General features: G+C 41.4%; 1 protein-coding gene across 1 annotated transcript in view; it reads right to left on the bottom strand.

The window, feature by feature from the left end:
- Nucleotides 1-343: 343 nt before the first annotated feature.
- The window catches only part of CDC42SE2 (CDC42 small effector 2), a 63,271-nt gene continuing 43,404 nt past the window's right edge, over nucleotides 344-20,210 (bottom strand). The window contains exons 2-5 of the mRNA XM_069961675.1: nucleotides 12,857-13,121; nucleotides 3,883-3,984; nucleotides 1,873-1,986; nucleotides 344-974 (exon numbers count right to left, since the gene is read on the bottom strand). Of these exons, the coding sequence (XP_069817776.1) occupies nucleotides 1,888-1,986; nucleotides 3,883-3,984; nucleotides 12,857-12,910 (255 nt within the window). The 5' untranslated portion in view covers nucleotides 12,911-13,121 and the 3' untranslated portion in view covers nucleotides 344-974; nucleotides 1,873-1,887. The remainder of the gene's footprint in view (nucleotides 975-1,872; nucleotides 1,987-3,882; nucleotides 3,985-12,856; nucleotides 13,122-20,210) is intronic.

Below are 20,210 nucleotides of genomic sequence, written 5' to 3'. Positions count from 1 at the left end.
TGCGGCTTTATTGGGAGGTCTGAAAACTGGCCATACATCTGGTGTACGTTGCCACCGGCTGCATAACAGACCAAGCTGGTAGTTGTCCGAACAACAACTAGTCCAGAGGCATTGTATCCTGTACATCATATGTTATGGGATTATTGCAGGTAGTCTGACATGCACTATTGGCCACCTAACTTTATGCAGGTAAATGGGTAAAAAAAAAAAAAAAGCAGGAATGGTGATTCTAGTATTTCTGACAAGACAAAAGCACCAACACGACACTTTATAGGTTACTACACTGGTTTACAATCTCGAGGTCAGATCTTCCAAATAAATATAGTGAACATTTACAACAGAATTCCTTATGAATGGAAGCGTTTTATTATTACTTATTATTATTATTATTATCATCATCATCATCCTTAGCGAGATCAGTTTGGGGTAGACCTAAAGTGATACAGCTATACTAGGAGTCTTTACACGCATTTACTCCTGTTGCTTTAGGAGGATATTTTGGCAGATACGAGTAGCATCATCTTCAGCAACAGGCAGTTTCCCATTTCTAGGCCCAGCATAGGGCCACTGTACAAAGCAACATTACATAGCATGCACGTCATCTACTTCACTGACAGTCCGAATTTCAATAAGCATTGTGCTTGACGGTCCCAGGCCTTCTCAACATCCTGGCCTGCATCTAGCAAGTATTAACTAAAAGGAAAAAAAAAACCCTCAAAAAAATACAAAAAAGCAGGAGTGAAAAATGTGTGGATTTGCGAAACAAAATGATTCCAAAGATGTTGTTGCTATTAGTTTTGGCGTGGACCCTCTGTGCCCTTTTGCGCTTAGTAAGACCGTCGGCACAGGCCATCATCATTTTCTTGTGGGAGTACAAATGCATCATCTTGCACACAATGAAGAACACAGAAAGCAGTCACCGATGCAAAATGAGGGTGGTAAAGACAAAAGGAAGGAGAAGCTAAGAACCATCCCTAGAAAAAGAAAAAAAAAAAGGATGACAGGTTAGTGTTACATATGGGACCTGAATGCTGCCAGTATGGTTTGTGCTCTATCACTAGCATAGCATGAGAGAAGCAAATTTGACCTAGGGGCATAATCAATGTCCATGTACAGTGAGCCACGAGCAGCTGGCCCCGACACCCCCATTGATTTCAATGGGGCCATCAGTGCATAACCATGCAAAAAATTATTTTATTGTGCGGTTTGTTGTCAAGCAGACACCACATGGTTCTGCACCAAAAACAATGTGGTATTAAGCCAAGCGACCACGCCCCAACAGTAAAAAAAAATAAAATAAAAGGGGTCGGAAAACTACTTCCTATTGCAATGAGTTGCATAGATACGGCAAGAGATAGAATTTCTCATTTTAATAGAATTTTTAATTTAATAACATTATTATTATTTTTAATCCTAAAAGACAAAATATTACAACCATTATCATGTGGATTTTCCCACACATATCAGTGTGGTGCTGGACAGTATGGGGGAGATTTATCAAACATGGTGTAAAGTGAAACTGGCTCAGTTGCCCCTAGCAACCAATCAGATTCCACCTCTCATTTTCCAAACAGTCTGTGAGGAATGAAAGGTGGAATCTGATTGGTTACTAGGGGCAACTGAGCCAGTTTCACTTTACACCATGGGGGAGCTTTATCAAACTGGTGTAAAGTAGAACTGTCTCAGTTGCCCCTAGCAACCAATCAGATTCCATTTTTCATTCCTCACAGGCTGTTTGGAAAATGAAAGGTGGAATCTGATTGGTTGCTAGGGGCAACTGAGCCAGATTCACTTTACACCTTGTTTGATAAATGTCCCCCTATATCTTCATCTATCTACACACACACACAAATTCTGGTTACATATACTTACCAGGTGATACTAAAGTTATCCTGCTTTTGTATCTACAAGCTGCATCTGAACATTCGCAGACATGTTGCCACCATAACCGCCCTTTGACTGCATTTGGTTTTGGATAGAACTCACCTGCAACATCACAAACAAAGCAATACAGAGATCAGTTATTATACCTGAAATGACTGCACAATAGAACGTCCAAAGTACAAGGAGTGGCTGAATCTTGGATGCCGAGCAGGACATGTTACCAATCCTCACCTATTAAGCCAAAAAGGCAATTGCCAAGAATTTGCTAACCAAACCACATACCCTCCCCTAGCTAAATGGATTCCTTTTGATTAATGACACACTCCATTTTTTTTTTTTTGGGGGGGGGGGGGATTACGTGCACATACAATGGTACTCCGCCACCAGTATTTCTGCAGTGTAACTTGTTTCATCCCAGCTCAGTCACATCTAAACATTTCATTACTGTAACTGGGTCATGTGATTCCTAGACAACCAGTAAGTTATATGCACTAATGTTTAGGCAGGAGGTCAGTTTGTCCTATGCCAGCTGACTTCCTGTAAACCAGTGCTTCTCAATTCCAGTCCTCGGGCCTCACCAACAGGTCATGTTTTGAGGATTTCTTTAGCATTTCACAGGTGATATAATTATACTCGGTGCATCAGGTATTATCACAGGTTTTCTTTGTATGGGATATCCTCCAAACATGACCTGTTGGTGAGGCCTGAGGACTGGATCTGAGAAGCACTGCTGTAAACTACAGGATTACATCCTCACTCATCAGATCCCTCCTATGTGTAGGAGCAGCAAGAGAGAAAAAAAAAAGAAGACAGGCTGAACCTGTGTGAATCAGCATAAAGAAAACTCACATCAATGATCTATCACTTGCTGCATTTCAAACTCGGCACAGTGAATAAAGGGGTATTCCACTCAAACATAATTTATCATATGTTGCTGCCCATGGTGGGACTAACAAGTCCTTCCATACTTGTTATTATCTATTAAGTCCCCTTCTCCCAGTTCTCAGCTACTGCTTTCTGCTGAAGACACAGAAATCTGTGAGTCTCTCTGTCTTCCCCCTCCTCCCCTCTCCCTTGACTGGCTTTATCTGCAACATTGTAGCTTCTTTGTAATGTTGGCAGCATTCATCACAGTAAGCTTAGTGACCTCAGAATAACCCCCCCCCCAGCATTACAAAGAAGCTACAAGCCAGGGACTTGTTTACATCAGCTGTCTTAGGGAGGGGGGAGGAAGGGGAAACAGAAACGTTTACACAGATTTTTGTGTCTTCAGCAGAAAGCAGCAGCTCCAAACTGGGGGAAGGAGACTGAATAGATAACAAGTATGGAATGAATTGTTAGTCTCAGCATAGGCAGCAACATATCAAAGGTTATGTTTGAGTGGAATACCCCTTTAAACTCCATCCCCTCTGCCACATCAGAGGAGACATAAGGGATGTAGGTTGCATTTGCAGAACAGTATCAAGATGGTAGACAACCCATGAATACTTAGAGTTATATACATTATGACAAAATAAAAAAAATATATAAAAAATAGGAATATATGGTTCTTTACATCCATGTTTTAATCAGTGACATAGCAATTGTCCTGAGATTTCCATGAAATTTGGGACAGATATACTGTATCTCTCATTTCTCGGCTTGCAGATATCTGATATTTCCATGTTCATCTGTGTATCCCACACACAGACAATATTGGGGGAGATAAATCAAACATGGTGTAAAGTGAAACTTAATCAGTTGCCCCTAGCAACCAATCAGATTCCATTTTTCATTTTCCAAAGAGTCTGCGAGGAATGAAAGGTGGAATCTGATTGGTTGCTAGGGGCAACGGAGCCAGTTTCACTGTACACCATGTTTGATAAATTTCCCCCAATATGTTTTACCAAATCTTGCCCTCTCAGTTTCACCACCTAGTTTAGAAAGGTACATCTGAGCAAAAAAATATTTTTTTATATTTATATATATATATTTTTTTAAAGAAAACTTTATACTTACTGAATTCATTCCACTAAATACATCCCCTGATCCTACATGTGCAGTATGAACAAAGTTTGTGGGTTCTCCTATCATGCTTCTGTCGATACGCCGCCTCCTTTTCTGTAATAAAAAGGGAAACAAAAAAATACAAATGATATATTTTGGTCCAGTCACATGTCACACTGCCCCTAATGACATATGATCAGCTATAAAAACAACACTAACAAAACACAGCAACATAAAAATTACAGCCACAAGCTGTGTAGGCTGCACAGACCTAGAAGGCTTTGTGCCCACGCAACAAAGCAGTTCTATGGCCAGCGGGGCTCCATAATACACTGTTTATTCGGTCTTCTTTTAACCGGGTTCGTGAATACCAGAAAATACACTACCCCAAAGCCCCTCCCCCAATAAAAGTTTAAATCACCCCCCTTTCCCATTATATAAATAAAACATATAAAAATAAACATATAATATACCGTAGCGTGCGTAATTGTCTGATGTATTAAAATCTTCATTGCAAACAGTGAACGGTGTACACGAAAAGAGGGAAAAAAGTGTGCGGATTACTGATTTGATGTTACATTATATTTATTTAAAAAAAAAAAAAAACTAATCAAAACGTCCGATCTTCACAAATATGGTATTAATAAAAACTAGAGATCATGGCGGAAAAAATGACACCCCATACAGCCCCGTAGGTGAAAAAATAAAACCGTTATAAAGCGTCACAATAGGCCCATTTTATTAATAACTAATTGCCAAAAAAAAGGATTTCATAAAAAACAAATATATAAACATTAGAGATTCTGTGTAAACCTGCATATGGTTGTGTTCGGACTGACCTATAGAATACTGGTATCATGTTGCTTTTACCATATAGTGCATTACGTAGACACAGGAACCCCCCAAATGTTACCATATTGCATTCTTTTTTACGATTTCACCTATTTATATCTTCATAAATAATAATTTTGGAATTTCATCATACACGTTCTGGTAAAATGAAAGACGCCATTACACAGTACAACTATTCCTGTAAAAAACAAGCCCTTACATGGCCTTGTAGATAGTAAACTGGAAGTGCTGGAGCTCTTAGAAGGGGAGGAGGGAAAAACAAAAAAACACTAAGATCAAAATTTGCGCGGTCCACTGGGTCATTTTGGGCCTGGTCCTCAAAGGGTTAAGGAATACTATCATACCAGGACTAGCCATTCTGCTGCTCCTCTGACCCACAGTGATCAGAAACAAACTAGTCACTTGTAGCTTGTTCAGCAGGGCATCCTTAGCAATTAAACAGATGGCCCTGATTGACTTTAGTGTGGTTCTGTGGGTTTCTGTTATGGTGTCTGGCAATTCACTGGATCTTGTTCAGGATTTTTGACAGAATCAATAAAGGAGGTTCCTAATGGTGCATTTACACAAAGCGATTATCGTTCAAATTTTCACGATAACGATCACATTTGAGCGATAATCGGCTCGTGTAAACACAGTGAACGATCAAGCGAGAAATCATTCATTGTGATCTTTCAACATGTTCCCAAATCGTCATTAGTTGTTCGCTGAAAATTCGCAGATTGCTTCGTCTAAACAGTCTTTTGCAGATTCACCCTATGTGTGAGATGGACTTTAATGATCTTAAAACTATCGCAAAAACAATTTATCCTGATAAGTTATCTATGCGTCTAAATGCTGACCATTATAAAAACCAAATAGTTGCTTCAAAATTGTTAAACAATCTATTGGCCGAATTATCGCTCCGTGTAAACGGACCATAGGGGTCACAGATATAACAAAGGTCTTGAAATTCCCTATTATAACCAGAATTCCCAATTATCCAGGTTTTCAACAATACAATGGTCCTCTTCACACCTGGCTTGGAAGCTCCCTCGCACATTTTAGTACAGAATATGGCACTATTCCTCCTGCCAAAATAATGGACACCACAACAGAATGTCATTGTTGTCTGTCGGGCATCGGTAGTGTCCAGCAAACAGTGATTTTGTTATGGTAGATCACTAGGCTATGCCATCACCCTGGGTTTGGTTGGTCCAAGCAACAAGTACCCCAAGTTAAAATGCAGCATTGGTACCATTGTATTTTTAGGATTTCATTGAATGAGAGCACAGAAAGAGGGCCACAGCCCCTTCATTCTCTAATCGGAGTAACGATTTTTTTTCCATAACGATCAGCGTTGAGACGGTACGATATAGCATACGGAAAATTCGTTTTGCGATCGCTTAAGCCTATCTCACACATTGGTAAATCGATGAACGACTGTTCACACGGACCGATCTGCGAATTTTTTGCGAACGATCGACGACGATTTGAGAACATGTTCAAAGATCAAAATGAACGATTTCTCGCTCGTCATTTCATCGTTCGCTGTGTTTACACGTACGATTATCGTTAGAATTCGATCGTTATCGCGCAAATTCGCACGATAATCGTTACGTGTAAACGCAGCATAACCATGGGTCAGAGATGTGGATAGCGGCTCGTTCCATACCGTCCATGTTTTTGTAATCACACAAGTCTGAAGCTCGGCTATAAAAACAGAACATCGAAAGCAGACTTGCATTTCCAAGAGAAGAAATCCATAGCTTTCAAGTATGACCAATAAGTAAACATATGTTAATCTAAAGTTGTGCATGAAATACAATATGACAAATCCAACCGGGACCAGAGACATCAATACTAATGTGCTTAGGTCATAGACACTTCATACCAGAGCTCGACATCGCTTCTGAATAAGATTGCAGCCCAACAAGGGGATATCTAATAAAAACCCCATAACAGCTGATCAGAACAGGCCCCTGCTTTCCAGCAATACTGTTTGTACATACACGTTTTTAAAAAAAAAAAAAAAAGAAGAACAGAACATGCAGCCGCTTTCTTCCAGAAACAAGAAGTATAGCATTGTACTTATAACACAATACATTTATTAGTCAAGTACACTGCTATACTCCTTTTAGAACTCATACCTAGAGGACAGACTCTTGTTTTATAAAGCTTGCACTCTTTTTGACAAATTGGGTATTGTGTCCCTGTCTGTATTTCTCACTTTGAGATTTATAGGTGAGCTGCACCAGACCTGTTATTGTTTTTATTGTTCTTCCAAAGACAGCTCCACATTTATCTCCATTCAGTTCAATGGAACCAAGCTGCAATATCACACACAAAAGCACAAGAGTCTGAAAGAAAACCCCTTTCTTTCTAATCCTGGATAACCCCTTTAATTTGCTTTAAAAGCGAATGTACCATCAGGTACAGGGAAACCAGTGCCGCAGGCCTTTTTTTGAACTGTGGCCCAGTTCCCATGTACGACGACGTTCTATTCACAGGCAACGGTCGGGGTGAAGCCCTCGATTGTAATGGAACCGCATCATAGAGGGGCAGGGGTTCCAGTACTTCACCCCTATCCGGTGTCCCGGAACAGAACAACGCTATACACGGGAACTGGGACACAAATCAAAAAAAGGACTGCGGCACCAGCGGCGGTCTATCCATGGGAAAACTTAAAGGGGTAGTGCGGTCTAAAGTATTTTTTCACAAAATAACACACATTACAAAGTTATAAAACATTGTAATGTGTGTTAGTTAAGTGAATGGCCCCCTTCCCCATGTTCCACCACCACCACCACTCCCCCCACCACCCCCGCAAACCCGGAAGTGTGATGCATTATACTTACGGAATCGCTGTCGACCCCGGCCGCCATTTTGGGATGAACAAGTCATCTTCAGGAGGCCGGCTTGACTGCTCCAGCCCTCCCCCATGCCGGCCCCTCTCCAGCGCGCCATCAGCTGCTATGCCGCGATTGGCAGAGCTCTGTTATGCTCAGCCAATCGCGGCCTAGCAGCTGATGACGTGGGGGGGTGGGGGTTGGGTAGAAACATGGGGAAGGGGGCCATTCACTTAAATAACACATTACAATATTGTATAACTTTGAAATGTGTGTTATTTAGTGAAAAAATCCTTAAGACCGCACTACCCCTTTAAAGCGAATGTACCTAATGGTACATTCGCTGTAATTCTAATTCAGCTTCAAACCTCCCAACAAAAGAGCAGTGTTCAGTGTATATTGGTCTTAAAGGAATAGTAAAAAACACCATTTCTAAAGTGTAAAGTCACGGGCATGCAGCACATGAGCTACAGCAGAGCAAGCAATGTATATATACTGGATAATATATAATCATACACATATGCATCTGCAAATAGCGGGTGTCCCACCCACACCCAGCGGCTTACATTGTAAACATTGGGTACAACACAGCAGCGGCTCCATATACAGTAAGTTACTATAAAACGTGCAGGTTGTCGCTTGGAGGATCAGCCCGGAGTTTGTATAAATGTCCATATTGGAGATATCTTTACACTTGAAGATAGGTTGGCCGTATTGCAGAGCAACTGAGTTCATGGGCAGGATGGGGCCCGAAGGAGCTGCCAGGAGCAGAGCTGTCCGCACACTTGTAAATGTGCACTTGTATTTTATGAAATGACGGCTTTTGGCATTTTCAATATATCTGTTGGCATTTAGTAATGCAGAGCTGTGATACTTAAAGGAAACTTACTGAAAGAAACCCGTTGTGTATGAATAGTTTGATACTTTTCCATTTCTGTTACTTTTCATTTCAGAGCCAACGCCTAAACAAAACATCCTCTTCCTTTTTATTACAGTGCGGCTCTGAACGTTAGCCTTGTCATCCCTCCAGCCCGACCAATGGCACATGCAGCAGGTAAGTATATATACTGTGCTTCAGGACACCAAATGACTAGGTTCACTATAATTATAGATATATTAGGGATGGACGCCAGGGAGAAGATAGTGACTGGGTGTTCCTTCCAGCCTTCTACACAGCTGGGTGCTTTAACTGCTGAATGCATGGAGCGGGCGGTCACTGCATCTGTCACAGAGGGTATATAGTGGGTGTCATGTGATGGCAGAGCTGTGTGCTCCTCTGGCACGGATCTCTGTTAGCAGATACTGAGGCAGGAATAGAGACCAGTAATAGTTGGGCACATAACAGCAGTGAATGAAAGGCTAGTATCATGAGACGGAAAAGAAGGGCCAAGATGTACTAGTGGGACAAGCCACTACTTGGTGCCAGGGAGCAGAGTGTGAACAATGCTGTGACCACGGTTGGTCAGACACTGTTGTGTAACTACTGGCAAGTGCTAGCCATGTCCTCACCACAGCATGGGGTTAGCAAAATCTTCAAGAGACAAGAACGGACTTAGAATGCTCCCAGAAAGATCTTTTGTCCTTCATGTGATGTCATTGAACATGTGTGAACAACTTCATTGGCTTATAGGGTCTAAAATGCGTATGGCTGAATCTATGAAAAGTTTGCTTTTTAAAGGATTGTTTGTTCAACCAGCAACCTACTTTTATCTAATATGCATGGCCACCTTAAAGAGTACCTGTCACTAGAAAAAAAAAAACTTTTAACATGTGAAAAGTTTTGAATGGTCTTGGCTCCCAGACACTGACCAGTCAGGAGAATGAGTTGGGAAAAGTCCATGCTGCATAGCGCTCCTTCTTCCGCGCTCTGTCTGTCCGACCGCAATGGCACCATAGAATTTTTTTTTTTAAAGTTGAGTGAATATTGCCTGCACAAGGGATTGCAGACCCTCCAGCACACATCCCAAACTTCTCAAGTGGCTGTTTGGAGTTTAGTTGTGAGTGTTGTTTCGTCTTAGTTCCATTATGCGGCCACGCAGGTCATATAACACAGTCAGGAGAGACTGCACTGTATGTGGACTTCTCCTGGTTTGTTCTTCTGATTGATTAGGGTCCAACCATTGTATTTGCTTTATAACTCTCTTCCTTCTGGATCTGATGATTTCCAAGAGACATGCCCATCTAGCTCCCTAGAATAAAACCGTCATCTTTGTTTTCCTGGTGCCTTTTAATGACTTCCAGTTGGTAACTTTGCAGCAAACATATTAAGGAATACCATATCTAACAATTCCTAACGATAAGCTTTATTTGAGATTCCTCCCTTTATAAGATGCAGAGATGGGAACATTCTCTAATTTCCTGTCACTGCTCCGTTGGCAGCAACAGACTCCAGGCATTGCCTAGGACAACATGGAGCTTTGGATGACTGTCATTAGATAAATCTAAAACATGCCCGAGCATATAAGTTAGTGGCTGCAGGGAGAGCTCAATGATGTGACCTGTCCATCTAAGCTCATATGCATTAGAATGTGTAAGATTATGCTCACACGGCTGCCGTCATGCAGAATACAGGTCTTTTCTTTTAAATTTGGCCACTAGCAAAAAAAATTTTTTGGGAGGGCCAAAGCCAGGATTGGATCAAGCAGGAAGTATGATCACTTTGAATCCACCTATGGCTTTGGCTCAAAAGTCTCCATGAAAAACCACAGAGGCATTTGCCATGATGGAAACCTGTGGACCCCAATGTCAGTCAGTACAGGGCAATAGATCTGGCTATCAATCAAGGTTTCTGTATTAGGGTTCATGCACAATGCGGAATGGCGACAGATAACCCTTTGCGCATTCCATAGCGGACACGTGCGTCTCCGCTCGCGTCATAGACTCCATTCTGTGCACAGGTGGGGTCCGCCCTCTGTCCAAAGAATTAACATGTTCCTTCTTTGGTCGGACAACAGAATCCGCACGTGCATAGAATGGAGTCTATGACACGGGCTGAGACGCGCGCGCCCGCCTCTGTCCGCCGTCACGTGCAAGCTTCGGAGAGCACGACGGGTTATCAGTCGCCATTCCAAAGTGTGCATGCACCCTTACATGGAAAACAGAATGCAGCTGTGAACTCTTTATTCAGATATAGATATTGATGTGTATGATTATTTAGATTCACACAACGTTCACCTAACAACCCCAAAGCACAGGTGCACAGGCTAAAGCTTTGGTGTGTGGACCAAGGAAAGGTTCATCTGCAGGCTTCACCATAATATAGTCAATAAAAACACCAGGGACTTTAATATGGCCGTTGTGTGCATGTCAATCTGTCCAGTCTTATGTTACACCTAGCATGCTTCTAGTGATATTTATGTAAAAGTAGTTCAGTGTCCATACAGCTCATGCCGGTTGGAGAATATAGTAAATATTACCAGACAATGGCAGCTCTCATGTCTTTTCTGCCATTTCTCAGTTGCAGGGAATAAAAAAAAAAAAAAAAAAAAAAGCTACATTTTCTTACAGACACATCAGTATATGTAAGCCAGAACTAATAGTGGGACCAAAACACAGAAGGAAGGAAAATCTTTTCATTGTAGTTCCACTCTGTAGCAAACAAATACTGATCAAAATACTGCTGTTTAAAAGTGGGTTTAGCCTGATCTACAATAAGCAGCAGCTATGAGGAAGGACACTTGGGTCTAATGGTATCTGGTATCTATTATATACTGTATATGCCTTCACATGTCCTCGGCCAGCTAAGTGCTGGCCTACTGCCAGCACTTAGCTGAAGCCAAAAAAAAGCCAAGCAGGGTGTTGAATAGGTGGTAGGTAGGTGAATGCAGTTTTTTTTTTTTTTAACCCAGCCTGGCCATTTAAATAAAATTTATCAGCCTGTTTATTCAGGCAAAATTATTTCCATAACATTTGTGCATTAACTTCATTTTGTATATCAGACATTCACATGTCCACAGCCATGGACAGCACTATGGACGTGCATCTGTATCTGTATATATCTATATAAAAAGATGTGTACTTTTTCTGTATTAAACCTCACGCACACATCCAGTAAATTTATTCGGAATACTTATTAGGGCCCACATGGTTCTATTAGGCATGGACACCAGGGTCTCTGTTCTGTCCTATCTCAGGATGCGGTCATATTCTCATCTGGAATTCTGGCCCAGTTGACCTCATAGAGCGCATACAGTTAAACGTGGCCTTTTTGAAAGGACGAGAAGCTCTTCTGGTAGGAGGCAACATTATACCCCTGGCCAAAAGAGGCCACTCTTTTTTTTTTATCCTCTTCAGTGTTTTTTTACGATCAGGAAATACTGATTACCTCTTAGCTGAAAGACTTCCTGATCAGTATTTCCTGACAGTAAAAACTGACATGGATGTGTGTATGCAGTCTAATATCATGTCTGCGTTATTGTAGATAATATAAATGAATTCTTGCAATTAAGCCATGTAGAATATTCTATTAATAAAAGCTCTTATGAAAGTCATAGAAAACTATACATACAAGCTTAGATTATGGGTTCATGTGACTGATCGGTTTAGGGGCAGTATCGGTATTGGACTATTATTTGGTATTTATTCTGGATCTGCAGTCAGACAGTATGTCCAACACTATAGGCAGCATTAGAACCAAGTGTCCAGTGCATATCATCATTTTATTGCCCAGCATGGTTCTCCTTATTTTCACTAATAAGCAGACCATGCCTCCATACCGCTCATCGTTCCCAGTGTGAAGCAGCTGTGTTAGTGCTGTTTGCAGTAGTCAGACAGCTTGAGCAAATTTACAGCAAACAGAGATTCGCTTGTTGACCCTTTTTTTTGCCATTGGTCAGGCATGTCCCGGAGACACGATACAGAACGTGCGCATAGGATGTTCTTTTGTACATTGAAAAACATAAAATGGGCCAGCAGATGTAATGTGAGAAAAGGAGATGTGTCAATGACCTTGTGCAGAGGTGTTTCCTCTACAGAAGTTTTCCTAGAAGAGACCATGCACATAACCACTGCTGCCAAAGATAAGAGGATATACTTTTGCGGAAGAGTTTCGACTACCGAATGACAATGTTTTTCCAAGACTGATCGTAGAACATAACTGACCGTGCTTTGCCAGACAGCTGTCACATGCAACCTCTAACCACTGCTTTAGTTCCTCTAGTCATGTTACATGTGAAGGTCTATTCACTACAAACAAGTAGTAGTAACCACTTAAGAAATCTAAAAGGTAGACATTTGCCTCTTCATGTAATACAGGAGTTAGGAAAGGCCTCTGGTTGCAAACTTAGTAAAAACAGGTAGAAACTACTTACGGGCTGCGGCTGTTCTGCAATGCAGCAGTTGAAACACAACCAGAATTCACTCATTGCTAATAGTCCAAAAGTTATAGTGCAGACAAAATGGTGAGAGTCACGCTCCACGACCCAGTGGAAAGAACTTCAAGCAGCTAAGAATCCGAGAAAGATGATCTCCGGTGGTAAAATATCCAACACAACGTCAGGTGCTCAGGAAAGCCGGATCCTCATAGAGTTGCGTCTGCATCGAGAAGAATTAACTGTTCACAGTGTAGATGGAAACCTAAACAGAAGAAGAAAAAAAACAAAACATAAATTTTTGGCAGTAAACTTAATTACACATGGATGGGCAAAGTGACTGCAACGCACAAAACCTGAATACGTTGGTCAATGTGCAATGTTACACCACAAAATCCTACCTTGGTCATGATCAGTAAGTTTTATATATGGAAGTATGCCATGTGAGGGGGCAGAATGGTTCAGGATCCCCCACTATTAGTAAATACCAGACACGATTATGTGCTCAGCTATGGAGGTCCATCAGCACAGTACCAATAGCTAGAGCAAAGCGTGCAGAATTTATTTATTAGATTATCTAAGGTTTCGCATATGTTTATTTTTTTTTTATTTTTTTACCCAAGATGATTCCAACAGGAATTTCAAGAGGGAATTTGCATTAAAAAAAACGCACGGATTCCATTATTTATGTGAATTCTGCATCAGGTAGCCTGGGGGCAGGTCAACCCTACTGAATAAGCATAACCCACATCTAAAATCACACAGCAAGACGGCAGCAGAGATCTATTGTGTGCACATCTTTGGCAAAGAGTCTGTTTTTCCAGTAAAATGCCGGTCACTATGATTGGAACTTAAAGGGGCTGGCCACCTTATGGTAACATTGCTCAGTGTACAGCAGATTCCATCATATTTGATGGGAAAATTATCACTTACCCAACATGTAATGCTAGTTTGTCCAGTAAAATACAGGACCACTGTAAAATAAAGGACCTAACAGAGTCCTTTATAATCAATGTGGGTTCACACTTCATCCCAGAATTGGATAGGAAGAACAGCACAACATGAAGTTTTTTTTTTTTAAAGGATGCCCACCATGAGGCAACCCTTTATACCCAGATGGGTCAGCCAGACCCACTGCTGTCTGATGTGTGACGGGTCTATAGCTGGAGTTTCTCCGTTTTGGGACAGAAGAACAGAATTCATGACATCCTAAGACACTTACTGAGGAATTAAGTTAACTAATCTAAACTGGTGATTCTCACAGAAGCAGCCATAAAAAGTAGACCCACAGTGTATTCTCAATCCCACCGCAATAATGCAGGGCACTGTCTGCAGCCTACCAGATGCCTATGTGTGTGGCACTGGCACAGCTCAGCTACAGAAGAGCGGCAGCGACCCCATCTAACCTCAATTCTGCAGCCAAATTGTGACATTACAGCAGCCAAATGAAGTATGAAATCACAAGGGTAAAATCAATTGCTTATTCCTCAGGGGAAAAAAAATCATCTTTTATTTCTCCCACTTGTCATTCCTTACTATGCAAATAATAGCAGCCCCTGGGATTGTGCAGTCTGGCCGAGGACAGGTCAACACTCAAGAAGCTTTTAGGAGAGGAACAAGACGTCTTACACTGCATCAGTGTACAGATCATGTATCTGGAGAACAAGATACTGATCCAGCAAGGAATACTGGGAGAACACAGCTCTAAACCTTAACATGTAATGTGCGGTAATATATTTGTGGACAACAATCAGGTTTATATTCAGTTATCTATATATACACACACTGTCTATGGTGTGATGTAGTCAGTATAGCTTCCCACTCCAATGGTGGGTGCGCCTGTGCTCCTTATCAGTAAGGCTGGGTTCACACTACGTTTTTGCAATCCATTTTTTTCATTTGCTTTTTAAATTTTTTTTTATGAAAAACATTTTTTTTTTTTTAAAATGGATGCAACTGTGTACATCCGTTTTGATCCGTATTTCCATTGACTTCCATTATTAAAAAAAAAACAAAAAAAAACGGATCCGTTTTTTTAACAGACACAAAAATTAGGTCGACCACATTTTTGTGTCTGTCAAAAAAAAAAAAAAAAAAAAAAACATCCGTTTTGATCTGTTTTTTTTTTTTTTTTATAATGGAAGTCAATTGAAAAACTGTTAAAAACAGATGCACACCGTTTTTACATCAGTTTTTTGCAAGTGGCACTCTTGTGCTAAAAAGCAATACCCAGATGGTTAAAACTAGGACTGTTCATAGGAGAAAGTGCAAGCGGCAGCTCTAGGCCGAGTACAGGTCTGTGGAGCACCTTAGTATGAAGGGGTCTGTGCCAAGTGCCTGAAATCCTGAATATCAGAACACTAGAGAAGGTGACATTTCATGTAGGGGCATGTAGAAAGCTAGGTGTAGATCACAGTAGCTATGGATGAATTATTACATTTAGAAGGGAAGGCTTTCTGTGGACACACACATTTAGTAAATGCTATAACAAAAACAAAGCATTCATACATACATACACACTATCCAAAAGGAGGAGAGGTTATTTATGGGGATTTACTCCAGCTCTGGAAAAAGGTGGCAGCAGAGATCACTGTGTCACACTGGAAAGAATACACCACTTTCTGCAGGACATACAGCAGATGATAAGTATGGGAAGACTAATAGAAGTAAATTACAAATCTACTTAACTTTATAACATTATGTTACATCGATGTAACAGTTTTAAAGATTTAAAGGGGTTATCCAGCGCTACAAAAACATGGCCACTTTTCCCCCTACTGTTGTCTCCAATTCAGGTGCGTTTTGCAATTAAGCTCCATTTACTTCAATGGAACTAAAGGCCCTATTCCACCAACAGATCTGGCGACAGATTATCTGCCAAAGATTTGAAGCCAAACCCTGGAGTGGAATTGAAAAGAGGAGAAATCCAGTCTTTCCTTTATGACCTGTTCCCTGATTATAGTCTGTTCCTGGGTTTGGCTTTAAATCTTTGGCAGATAATCTGTCGTCAGATCTGTTGGTGGAATAGTACTATTAGTTTCAAAACCCCACCCAAACTGGAGACAACAGTAGGAGGAAAGTGGCCATGTTTTTGTAGCACTGGATAACCCCTTTAAATAAATAAAGGCAGAAGTTTTAATATTCTGGAGACGGATACCACCTTTTGCTCACACAACTTATAACTTTATGACACCAGTTGATTTAAAGCACATCTGTATCAGCTGACACCACCCCCTTAACCTCCAGAACAGTTCGGTAGTTCTTGCTAATCCATGCCTGGTCAGGGCCTTCCCTTTCTTGGTGCTGGTATTCAAGGATGCAGGGTGTCAAATAGGCAGGGCCTACAGCATCCGTGCGCTAGGCCTGCAGAACCCCTTTCCCCTCCTTTCTTCTTTGTTGGCACAGGTCTTTAGCTTCGGCACACCTAGGGCAAGAATGCACTAGGCCCTGCCCCTTTGACACCCTGCATTGCTGTACTGCCAGAAAATAAACATGGGAGGAGATTTATTTTATTTATTTATTTGCATAGCGCACACAGATTCCGCAGAGCTTCACCTATCTGTATGTTTTTGGGTGTGGAAGTACCCGGAGGAAACCCACGCAAACACGGAGAGAACGTACAAACTCTTTGAAGATGTTGCCCTTGGTGGGATTTATCAAACATGGTGTAAAGTAAAACTGGCTCAGTTGCCCCTAGCAACCAATCATTTTCTAAAGAGTCTGTGAGGAATGAAAGGTGGAATCTGATCGGTTGCTAGGGGCAACTGAGCGAATTTCACTTTACACCAGTTTGATAAATCTCTCCCAAGTTTTTCACTCAAATCCAGGCACCAGGAATAAAGGGAAGCCCCGGACCAGGCATGGATTGCGAACTACCACCAAATGGAGCTGGAGGTTGGGGTGTGGAAACAAGCAATAGAAATTTGCTTTAAAAGCATTTTTTCTTCTCCCCTTTAATAGTGCGATGCCAATGATCACTGCAGTAGCCACCTCGGGCCGAGGCTTCACATTACTAGGTTTTACATCATAAAATTCTTAATATGAAGGGCAATTATTAAGTGACAAGAGATTGTCTGTTTCCCTCACCTTTACAGGGCTGCCCTACTACAATGAGATCTTCATGTGACTGGTGCTCTTTAAAAGCAGAAACATGTCAAGAAGAAATTGTGAATGGTATGCTTTTAAGAATCACAATATAGTCCCTACTAGTGACAGCTGCTGAAAGCAAACAGTGATATGTACAATGTGAACTGAGCACACAACACACCCTGGGTTTGCCCACTCTTGGATATGAAATAACTCTTACAGCATAGTACTGCCCGGCGATTAGATATGCGACAGCGGGCTGGAGGACTATAATATCTATAACGTAAGGACCACCGAGACGATCAGAAAGCAGAGCTAAGGTTTCTATTTGTGGTCGATAAATATAGGGAAATTCCAACAGAAGCCACAACGCTGACAGCTCTTCACCATTCTGGTACTGAAAGGGTGAAGAGAAAAGTCCCTGGATTTACCTTTCTAGAGATGCATACGGCTTGGATTCCACCTTGCCTGCAGGTTATTTCTTGTTAAGAATTCTCAGACAAATACAACTAATAGACTAAAGTTATAAAAATTATATAAAGTCATATATAAACATATTATACTGGTGGATTACACAGATACTGGGCAGCGGCTATAATCCAATCTGTGCTATCTTACCCTATTACCATTCGGTACACACCTATCTAAGTATTCAGGTATCATTCCCAGTAGACCGGTGGACATGCTGGGGATGACAAGCTTGGCTATAGCAGCCATCGCTGATAGGAGAAATCAAACAGACTCTTATGACTTGGACAGAAGAGGACAGCTCAAGGACTATGGAGAGGATCTTTATTTTGTGACAAAATCACCTATAAAGAGAGCGTATAAGTAAGGCGTCATTTAATGGTGTCTCTATACAGAAGCCCGAGGTCGGGGAAGGCAGGAAATACATCTATTACATATATAAAAAGAATATCTAGACACTGACACCTCAAGCACTGTGCAATGAGTATGTGCTGAGGAAAAGAGCTGACATATAGGTTTATTTCATGTAAATGATTCTATGGGAAGATTTTAGGCTGTTTGGCATATGGCCGAATGAAGAATAAAGCCTTCCTAAACGATGTATAAATGAATAACCGGTACAGGATTGCAGAGGATCTGCTTATAGCACATGCATCTGATATATTTGTATCCTCTCGGCAAAAGGGAAACTATCTGCAATGCTTTTATCTGCTGAAGGCTTCCTGTCACACACTGGCACCTTAAAAACTAGGTGACAGCACAGATACAGCAGACAGACTCCCAGCCCACACACTTGACAACCACAGTTTGAGCAGACTGTGAATTAGACTGGCAGAACATCTCACAGGGCCCCATCAACACGGATCGGAACTAGTCCTGCTACCTAGTACTGCTGACAGCCCTACGGAGAGGTCAGAGAGAGGAGTAGGATACCCTGCAACTGGCATAACCAAGAATATCATCGGGTAATGCCCTGACCTGCCACGAGAAGGGTCAAGGAGGTGGACTCTTCTGGGTCCCTGTACTGAGAACTTCCCCAGCCCCTCCTGACAGCTGTGACAATGAAGAGACTGGATGTCCTGTAGGTGTAATGTGAAGGTGTCCAAATAATGTGTGAAAATATTATATATATATATATATATATATATATATATATATATATATATATATATACACACACATACATACATATATATACATATACACACACACACACACACACACACAATTATGAGGTGTTTCAGGCCCCTACAAGTACAGGAGAAAGTGGCAAGTATAAAAATAATAGAACTTGGCATCAAACCCTGCCATTCATTCAACCTTAACGTGACAACCAGATGGCCAGGTTGGAACACACATACATACATACATACATATATATATATATACACACACATACATACATATACACACACACACATACACTTACATAAATCGTTTTCATGTGTATTATACACACACACATACACTTACATAAATCGTTTTCATGTGTATTATATATACACAGGCTGTAATGCATAACATGGAGTAAGTGCTGTGTGAAGTTCCTCAGTTCTTACTATGTACTTGAGCCGTTTCCTCTGTAAAGGAAGCGGCATCCGACATGTTGATGATATCAGATATATCACCTCCAGCTGAAGACTTCAAGTAACAGCTCGCTGGGGAATCTCGTCTAATGAGACACATTGTGACGCTACCGCTGCTGCTGACATTGCCGGCCTCATTCTAGGGCTATATACAGACTTACACACCCTCTTTTCATGAGGTCCATGTGGTGTCAGCGCAGCAGAAGACTAACTACATAGGAGGGGTTAAGCATGCGAGGTAATGGTTACAGTACAGCAATAAGGTACAGCATCAGCCATCTCAGCCCTAGGGGCCTTATACATGGGCGATTATTGTGTAAGAAACTACTAAATCCAGAAAATGTTCCTGATCACTGTGCAATGTACCGCCATGCCATCTTTGCTATGACCCCATGAGTCTCAGAGCAGGAGCTCTGGTGGTAGTTGTGATCTAATCTTATATGGTACATACAATCTATTATTTTCTGTTATCAGCCATTTCAGGCTGGGGAAAAATTCTGACAGAATGACTGAAGGGCGGATTGGAAAGACAAATTACCACAATGATTTGTTTCTAACAAGAGATGAGCAAATTTTTAAAACATTTGGATCCATCCAACCAACTCTCGGCATTTGATAAGTGGCTGAAGAAGTTGGATGCAGCCCTAGCAATTCCACGTTCCCCAGGCAGCCTTCTTCATCCAAATTCTTCGGCCACCGGTAATCAAATGGCAGGAGTTTGTGATCGGACAAAACCAAATATACTCAAACAAAAGGTGAAGGTGAGAAACAATATTACCATACCTTTAGTATTTTGGATCACCATTTGTAAAGTTAAAAAAGTGCCTTTTTGTTTGCAGCTGAAAAGTGAAACTAGTGGTGCTGAGCTGCAGAAGCATGCCTGCCCCCTTACTCTCCTGTCCTACTTTTACTGACTGACATACAGGGTTGGAAGCGGAGCCCTGTACAGTCATCATGAAGCCCTAAGCTAGATCGGCGCTTAGGGCCCTATTCCACCGGACGATTATCGTTCAGATTATCGTTAAATCGTTCAAATCTAAACGATAATCGTTCGGTTGAAATGCAGTTAACAATTAACGACCGAACGAGAAATCGTTGATCGCTTTATAAGACCTGGACCTATTTTTATCGTTGCTCGTTCGCAAAACGTTTGCAAATCGTTCGCATTGAATAAGACATCGTTCGGTCGTTCGCAGTAGATACGAACGCATTAG

The sequence above is a fragment of the Dendropsophus ebraccatus genome, chromosome 3 (genome assembly GCF_027789765.1).
Source record: "Dendropsophus ebraccatus isolate aDenEbr1 chromosome 3, aDenEbr1.pat, whole genome shotgun sequence".
Taxonomy (NCBI): Eukaryota; Metazoa; Chordata; class Amphibia; order Anura; family Hylidae; genus Dendropsophus; species Dendropsophus ebraccatus.
This window is presented reverse-complemented; position numbering and strand designations above follow the sequence as displayed.